The sequence below is a fragment of the Gekko japonicus genome, unplaced genomic scaffold (genome assembly GCF_001447785.1).
Source record: "Gekko japonicus isolate JY-2015 unplaced genomic scaffold, Gekko_japonicus_V1.1 scaffold2714, whole genome shotgun sequence".
NCBI lineage: Eukaryota > Metazoa > Chordata > Lepidosauria > Squamata > Gekkonidae > Gekko > Gekko japonicus.
Genome location: NW_015163168.1, coordinates 210,003 through 218,282, shown reverse-complemented (window position 1 = coordinate 218,282; position 8,280 = coordinate 210,003). Strand labels below are relative to the sequence as shown.

The 8,280-nt window shown below is 45.1% G+C and overlaps 1 protein-coding gene across 1 annotated transcript in view; it reads left to right on the top strand.

Annotated features, from left to right (window-relative positions):
• Positions 1-2,120: 2,120 nt before the first annotated feature.
• The window catches only part of LOC107106876 (zinc finger protein 208-like), a gene marked incomplete at its 3' end in the record, with an annotated part of 164,047 nt that continues 157,887 nt past the window's right edge, over positions 2,121-8,280 (top strand). The window contains exon 1 of the mRNA XM_015407092.1: positions 2,121-3,595. Within this exon, the coding sequence (XP_015262578.1) occupies positions 2,121-3,595 (1,475 nt within the window). The remainder of the gene's footprint in view (positions 3,596-8,280) is intronic.

The window sequence follows — 8,280 nt, the reverse complement described above, 5'->3', positions numbered from 1 at the left end:
TAAAACTTACCTCTGTGATGTTAAAGAGAAAGAACTTCATAGTTTCAGTTTTATTGTTCTCATTAGACTACCTCCTCCATCTGGACCTTTCTTCAGACCCTCTGCCATGTGTTCAAGCATTTTTTTAAAATTTTCAACAGCTTTATTGAGAATAATGGCTGTCCCTTGTCTTAACAAACGCCCTTCATCTTTCTCCCCCGTAAAGCCCTTGTACCCACTGCCCTGTTGTTGGCCCTCCAGAGGAACTGATTGGCCACTTTGTGAGAAATGATGCTGGGCTAGATGGACCACTGTTCTGATCCAGCAGGGCTCTTCTTGTGTTCTTATGAAGGCCTTAGCCTCTCTGCCCTGTTGTTGGCCCTCCAGAGGAACTGGCTGGCCATTGTGTGAGACAGGATGGAGGAGGAGGAGACGATTGGATTTATACCCCACCCTTCACGACCCAAGGGAGTCTCAGAGCGGCTTACAAACTCCTTTCCCCTCCCCTCCCCACAACAAACACCCTGTGAGGTAGGTGGGACCGAGAGAGCTCTGACAGAAACTGCTCTTCTTCAAGTACAGCTCTTATCAGAACTATGGCTTGCCCAAGGTCATCCAGCAGGTGCAAGTGGAGGAGTGGGGAATCAAACCCGGTTCTCCCAGATTAGAGTCCACACACTTAACCACTACACCAAACAGCATGATGGACTAGGTGGACCACTGGTCTGATCCAGCAGGGCTCTTTCTATGTTCTTATGTTCACTACTGGTGGTCACATACAGCTCTCAGCTAAAACCAGTGCAGTGCATCATTAACAACCTATTCTGGATGATGATACACCTCTCTCATAGGCTTTGGGAGGCAAACCTGTAATCTATATATCTAATTCCCAACTGCACCCCCTATGTGCAGATACTTATTTCCACAGATGGAGGGTAAAGCATCTTGAACCAGGGCCTGCAACAAACTCTGTCCCCATGTTCACTCCAGACAATACAATCACAAGACCTAGGCAACACGAGCCACACCATCTCAGGCTCATTCACTTGTTATCTTCCAAGGTTGTGTATGCCACCAAATGGCAGCAGTGCCCTTCCACTCTTTTTGTCCGACAAACAGGTCAATCCTGCCCAAAAGAATAAGTGGGCCTAAGAGTGGCAGTCCTTAAACAGAGAAGCTTCAAAGAGAAAATGCGTGATTGCTGAGCTTAAGTTCATTCACAAATTCAGAACAATGGGCCCCCTATCTTATCTTAAAATTAGCTTCTCACAGGTGCTAATTTTCTTCCCCTAAGCATTTCTGTTCTTCCAGTTTGGTGTGGTGGTTAAGTGAGCCAGTTTGGTGTAGTGGTTAAGTGTGCGGATTCTAATCTGGGAGAACCGGGTTTGATTCCCCACGCCTCCGCTTGCAGCTGCTGGATGACCTTGGGCAAACCATCGTTCTGACAAGAGCTGTCCTTGAAAGGGCAGTTCTTGAAAGAGCTCTCTCAGCCCCACCGACCTCACAGGGTGTCTGTTGTGGGGAGGGGAAGGGAAAGGAGTTCGTAAGCCACTCTGGGACTCTGAGTGAAGGGCGGGATATAAATCCAATCTCTTCTTATTCTTCTCATTTCTCCTTTCTTCTACTCTTGCTAATTACAATGTGCATGGGTACCTCTGCATCCTGAGTTCCTTTTTTGTAACACTCCTCCGACCCTCTGACTGGAATAAAGACTGAGAGATCTCCATTCTTTATCAAATATGACAAAGGGAACCTCGACGCCAAAGGTCTGTACCCAGAAAACCTTGTTAGTCTTTAGGTGCTACTGGACTCAAAATTAGGTATTTCTGGAAAGTGTCATATCATCACACCAGTTATCCCTTTTTTCCCAGCAGGAGACGTGTGGTAGTCAGCAAATGAAGCCGAAGAACATACTCATGGAGAATGAGGATACATATTCAGATGTGAAAGAGGAGTTTGAATATTTGGATGCACCAAGAAAAGAGGAGGGAAAACACCCACCTAAAGTGAGAAATAATTCCGGTCTTTTACAGAGGGATGACTCTTTACAGCAAAAAGAATGTCAAGGAGACAACAGGAACGACTGCACTGCAAGCAGGAAAAGTTTCACTGAAATATCAGTTATTAATATTCAACAAAGGATGTTTAACAGAAATAAAATATATGAGTGCCTGGAGTGTGGAAAAAGTTTTGGAAGAAAAGGTAGCCTCATTTGCCATGAAAGAATTCACACAGGGGAGAAACCATACAAATGCCTGGAGTGTGGGAAAAGCTTCAGTCAGAGTGCACACCTGACTTCCCATCAAACAACTCACACAGGGGAGAAACCATATAAATGCCTGGAGTGTGGAAAAGGCTTCAGTTGCAGTCCACACCTTAGTGTCCATCAGAAAATTCACACAGAGGAGAAACTATATAAATGCTTGGAATGTGGAAAAAGCTTCGTTCAGAGTTCACACCTTAATGGCCATCAAAGAATTCACACAGGGGAGAAACCATACAAATGCATGGAGTGTGGAAAAAGCTTCAATCACAGTTCACACCTTAGTGTCCATCAGAAAATTCACACAGGGGAGAAACCATACAAATGCTTGGAGTGTGGGAAAAGCTTCAGTCAGAGTTCCAATCTTACTTCCCATCAAAGAACTCATGTAGGGGAGAAACCATATAAATGCCTGGAGTGTGGTAAAAGCTTCAAGAGTAGTACACATCTTACTTCCCATCAAAGAATTCACATAGGGGAGAAACCATATAAATGCCTGGAGTGTGGAAAAAACTTCAGTCAGAGTTCCAGTCTTACTTCCCATCAAAGAATTCACACAGGGGAGAAACCATATAAATGCCTAGCATGTGGAAAAGACTTTAGGAAGAGTGGACACCTTACTGTCCATCAAAAAATTCACACAGGGGAGAAGCCATATAAATGCCTGGAGTGTGGGAAGAGCTTCAGACAGAGTTACATTCTTACTTTGCATCAAAGAATTCACACAGGGGAGAAACCATATAAATGCCTGGAGTGTGGGAAGAGCTTCAGACAGAGTTACATTCTTACTTTGCATCAAAGAATTCACACAGGGGAGAAACCATATGAATGTCTGGAGTGCGGAAAAAGCTTCAATCAGTGTTCCCATCTTACTTTGCATCAAAGAATTCACACAGGGGAGAAACCATATAAATGCCTTGAATGTGGAAAAAGCTTCAGTCAGTGTTCCCGTCTTACTTCCCATCGAAGAATTCACACAGGGGAGAAACCATATAAATGCCTAGAGTGTGGGAAAAGCTTTGTTTACAGTAATGCTCTTACTTTGCATCAAAGAATTCACACAGGGGAGAAACCATACAAATGCCTAGAGTGTGGGAAAAGCTTCAATCAGAGTTCCTGTCTTACTTCCCATCGAAGAATACACACAGGGGAGAAACCATATAAATGCCTAGAATGTGGGAAAAGCTTCAGTTTCAATTCACACCTTAGTGTCCATCAGAAAATTCACAGAGAGGAGAAACCATATAAATGCCTAGAGTGTGGGAAAAGCTTCAGTCGGAGTGACAATTGTAGTTCCCATCAAAGAATTCACACAGGGGAGAAACCATATAAATGCCTGCAGTGTGGAAAGAGGTTCCGTCGGAGTGCGCACCTTAATTCCCACCAAAGGACGCACACAGGGGAGAGGAAATATGTTGCATATTCATGATTTTAATTATATTTATGAATGTTTATGCATTATGTCTCTTCATAACCACCTCTCAACCTTGACAATTTATTAGTATAACTGAAAAGCAAAAGATTTATTGCTCTGGAATTATAAACTGCTGTCTTGCATCTTATAAACTTGCCTTGAGAATGTAATGGCACTTATCAGGATGTATTCTAGTTCACCTAGTATAGTTATTTATTTGCCCATTCACTTTAGGGTCTAATAGTTTAATTAGGAGGACAATCACATATTCAAGCTCTAAAGACTAATTTCTCTTCCTCTGTCTCCTCTATCAAAATTGTCACGTAAGGCTGTAATGAGGCTTTCTACTGGTGGCTTCCAATCAGAAAAGACCTTCTATTGGGTGAGCACATTACATGTGCCAGGTTTTCCATGGTACATAGCCTTCTGCCTATCAACTTAAAAACTGACTTGCCTAAATTTTAGAGAACTGTAATGCTATGTATTTAGTGACATTTGAGAAATATTAGTAGACCTGATTTTTCCCTCTGCAATTTTCTGTACTTGTACGGTCAACTTCACCTGTTCACCAAATTCTTGCCTAATACAAAGAGCATGTTTTATTTTAAATAAAATCATTATCTCTAAGAAGTTCACAGTTCTGCTTACACAGGATCTGAAATCTGACTTCGAGTATTTCACTGTACTGGAACAGGTAAGTCTCACAGAGAGTTTGCTCAGTTAAACCCTAATGCGTGATTGTGCTTGAAGTGGTGTTTTTTACCAGGCTTAATTGAAGTGATTGGCCATCAGATACAAAGCCCATCACAGCCTGGGTCTTTCATACCTACAGAACCGCCTCTCCCCCTCCTGTTCAGCCTGCAGTAGGTTATCTGACTGCAGTCTTCCCCGATCAAAAAGAGCTTCAGTAATCTAACAGAACTCTTTTGTTTCTCTTGAAAACAAGTGTTTTTCTTTCCTTACTCTCTGAGAGGGTATCAGGTTGCAAGGTCTCAAAATTTGCCTGTAGGGCTACCTTTTAAGAACATAAGAACATAACGAGAAGCCAATGTTGGATCAGGCCAGTGGCCCATCTAGTCCAACACTCTGTCACACAGTAGCCAAAAATACCAGGTGCCATCAGGAGGTCCACCAGTGGGGCCAGGACACTAGAAGCCCTCCCACTGTTGCCCCCCCCCCCCAAAGCACCAAGAATACAGAGCATCACTTGTCCCAGAGTTCCTATCTATTCCTTGTGGCTAATAGCCACTGATGGATCTCTGCTCCAGATGTTTATCCAGTTTCTTCTTGAAGCCGTCCAGGCTTGTAGCCGCCGCCTCCTCCTGTGGCAGTGAATTCCAGGTGTTCATCACTCCCTGGGTGAAGAAGGACTTCCTTTTATCCGTTCTAACCCGACCGCTCAGCAATTTCATGGAGTGCCCACGAGTTCTTGTATTGTGAGAAAGGGAGAAAAGTACTTCTTTCTCGACCTGCTCTATCCCATGCATGATCTTGTAAAGCTCGATCATGTCACCCCCTCAGCCGTCGTTTCTCCAAACTAAAGAGCCCCAAGCGCCTTAACCTTTCCCAGAGAAGCCTTGAACTGGTGTGCTTCTCAGGCTCAATCTCCCTTTGTTCCACCAAGACCGCTTCTGCAGGTACCTCCCTGCAAATGGGCAAAATCGACAACTGCCTGTTCATGTGCATTCTATGTTGTGCCCAAAGCCTGGGCTAATAGCCTGCCTGAGGAGGTGAGGAAGGCTGCCATTCTTCTGGCTTTCTGCAAATCATGCAATGAAATATTTACAGGGAGATGTTTCGATAAAGGGACCGGGACTGTGGTCTGTTACCAGTATGTATTGCCATAAGCATGATCCTGTAAATCGTGTACCATTGAATGTGTCATGTAAATGCTTATGCTTGGATGCAGGTTCCCGCCTCCAGTTAGGCCTGGACCTCTCCTCCCTTGGAAGGATGAGCTTGGTACCTATAAACAGGTGACACAAGCAACCTTCCCCTCTCGTAGGATCTCACAGGTTCACTCATTCAAGAGTCTTCCCTGGTCTTCAAATAAGAGATCAAAATAGGTCCTACAGTCACGGCCCCACTGGTGGACCTCCTGATGGCACCTGGTATTTTTAGGCAGGGTAAGCCATGGTCATGGTGTGCCGACTCTAGTATCTCTTTTGAGAAAGTGTCGAAGGATTGTATTCCTTTCTGTCCTTCCCAGGAATTCAAAGTGTTCTGTAAACAAGGGGTGGTGGTGGAGTGAACTCTGAGAGCAAGATTTTGAGTGTCCTTCAAGTTGCTAGAGGCCGTCCTCTTTGTTTGCTATTTTTTCTATAAAGGGCGAACTTGCTTTCTGTTGAGAGTCCCCGCTTGTTGGTGAATTCTAACAATCTATGTCAGAACGAATTCATTCTTGAATAAAAATATATATAGGTCCTGTTCACACAGAGCATTTGCCCCACTGAAGGCATGGGAGTCCCACAAAGTATCTGGGCGCGATCACACGGGAACATCTGGGAGGCGTAGCGAACCTGTGGCAAGCCACCGAAGCCACGCAGTAAAAAACCACCTCACCGTATGTAGTGGCAAACGCTTTGCCACGGGCCGCCTATGGAAGCCTCCCGGTGTGATTGCGCCGGCACGCGGCTTCCTCCCCCGTCATCCTCTTTGCTGCAGGGAAGCCGCCATTGCGTCTGATCACATAATGGCGCATCAGAATGCGATGGTGCAAATAGCCGCGCTTCCCCGCGTTTTCCAGCACGTCTGACCGGGGCCATAGTTCCATAAGACATCCAAGAAACAACACAACAAGAGTAAGCTAACCTATGCTTACTGTGGTTATTGAAGAATAGCAGAACTTTAGTACTTGGGTGTCATCTAACTTTGCAGGAGGGGGGATAAAGAAGAGAAGAAGAAGAAGAGATTGGATTTATCCCCAGCCCTTCACTTGGAATCTCAGAGCGGCTTACAAACTCCCATCCCTTCCCCTCCCCACAACCGACACCCTGAGCTGAGAGAGCTCTGAGAGAACTGCTCTTGAGAGGACAGCTGTGACAGAAGGTGTCCAGTAGGTGCAAGTGGAGGAGTGGGGGATCAAACCTGGTTCTCCCAGATTGAGTCCGCGCACTTAACCACTACACCAAACTGAAGAATGGAAATCACATTGTTTAAATTGAGGGTAAATAAAAAGAGGGTTCACACAACCTTGCCATAATCCTTTAGCAGTAAGGATTGAGTTGGTGAGGTGCTCTTCATTGGAGCAGCAAAACTGACACCAAACAGATAAATCAAGATGGGGAGCCATTTTAGTCTGTCTGTAGCAGTAAAAAAGAGTCCAGTAGCACCTTAAAGACTAGCAAAATTTGTAGCAGGGGATTTCTGGCAGGAGATGAGCTGCTCACTACTTGCCCTTTCCTACTGGTATCTGAAGATGTGAGCAGTGATTCATGAAAGCTCCTCCCCTGCCAAAAATTTTGTTCATCTTTAGGGTGCTACTGGACTTTTTACTCCTTTCTATGACGCCGAACAGGTATTTTAAGTAAAGACATGTTATATCGGGTATACTAATCTCAAATCTCAATTTGTCTACTTTCTACCAAAGATGCTCCTTTCAGATGAGATCAAAAGCAGATGTCAGATTCATGGAAGCTGTAGAAGAATTTCCTTCCTAGAAAATGCCAAAATATGTCCATTAGCGGTGCTAAAATGGCACTGTGCTCAAAAGTATGATAACATGGACATCCACTCATTTATAATAAATGTAATCATTTCAGTTTTTCATTAAAAGCTGTTTGGTATTGAGATCAGGCCTCAATATAATAATGTAGCATTTGGGAATAAAGATGCAACCCAGCAGCCCCGCACTGGAGGCCAACATGGAGAAGACCTGCACGGCTACCATGTATTTCCCCTTCATGCTCAGGTAGGTGGGCACAAACGACACCCACACACTGCAGAACACCAGCATGCTGAAGGTGATCAGCTTGGCCTCGTTGAAGGCCCCAGGCAGCTTCCTGGCCAGGAACGCCACAGTGAAAGAGATGGCAGCCAGGAAGCCCATGTAGCCCAGGGCACCATAAAACATGGCGACAGACCCTTCGTTGCATTGCAGTGTGATCTGTCCAGCCTGGGAGTGCATGTCGGACTCTGGGAAGGGGGGAGAGGTTCCCAGCCAGATGATGCAGAGGCCAACTTGGATGCTGGAAGAAGAGATGATGATGGAGTTGGCCAAACTCTTGCCCACCCATTTCCTCATCCTGTTCCCTGGCTTTGTCGCCATGAAGGCCACCACCACAGTGACGGTTTTGGCCAAGACAGAAGAGACAGAAACCGAGAAGATGACGCTGAAGGTGGTTTGTTGAAGGAGACATGTCACCTTGTTTGGCCGGCCAATAAATAGAAAGGAGGACAGGAAGGAAAGAAGGAGAGAGACAAGGAGAATGTAGGTGAGGTCCCGGTTGTTGGCTTTGACCACTGGAGTATCTCGGAATTTAATGAACAGTCCTAAAACACCACCAGTGATTAGGGACAAGAACAGAGGAATGGCCGTTAGGATAACCCCCAGAGAGTCTTCATAGGACAGAAAGTTTATAGCCTTCAGCACACATTTCCTTTGGTCATTGTTTGGGTGCTGATC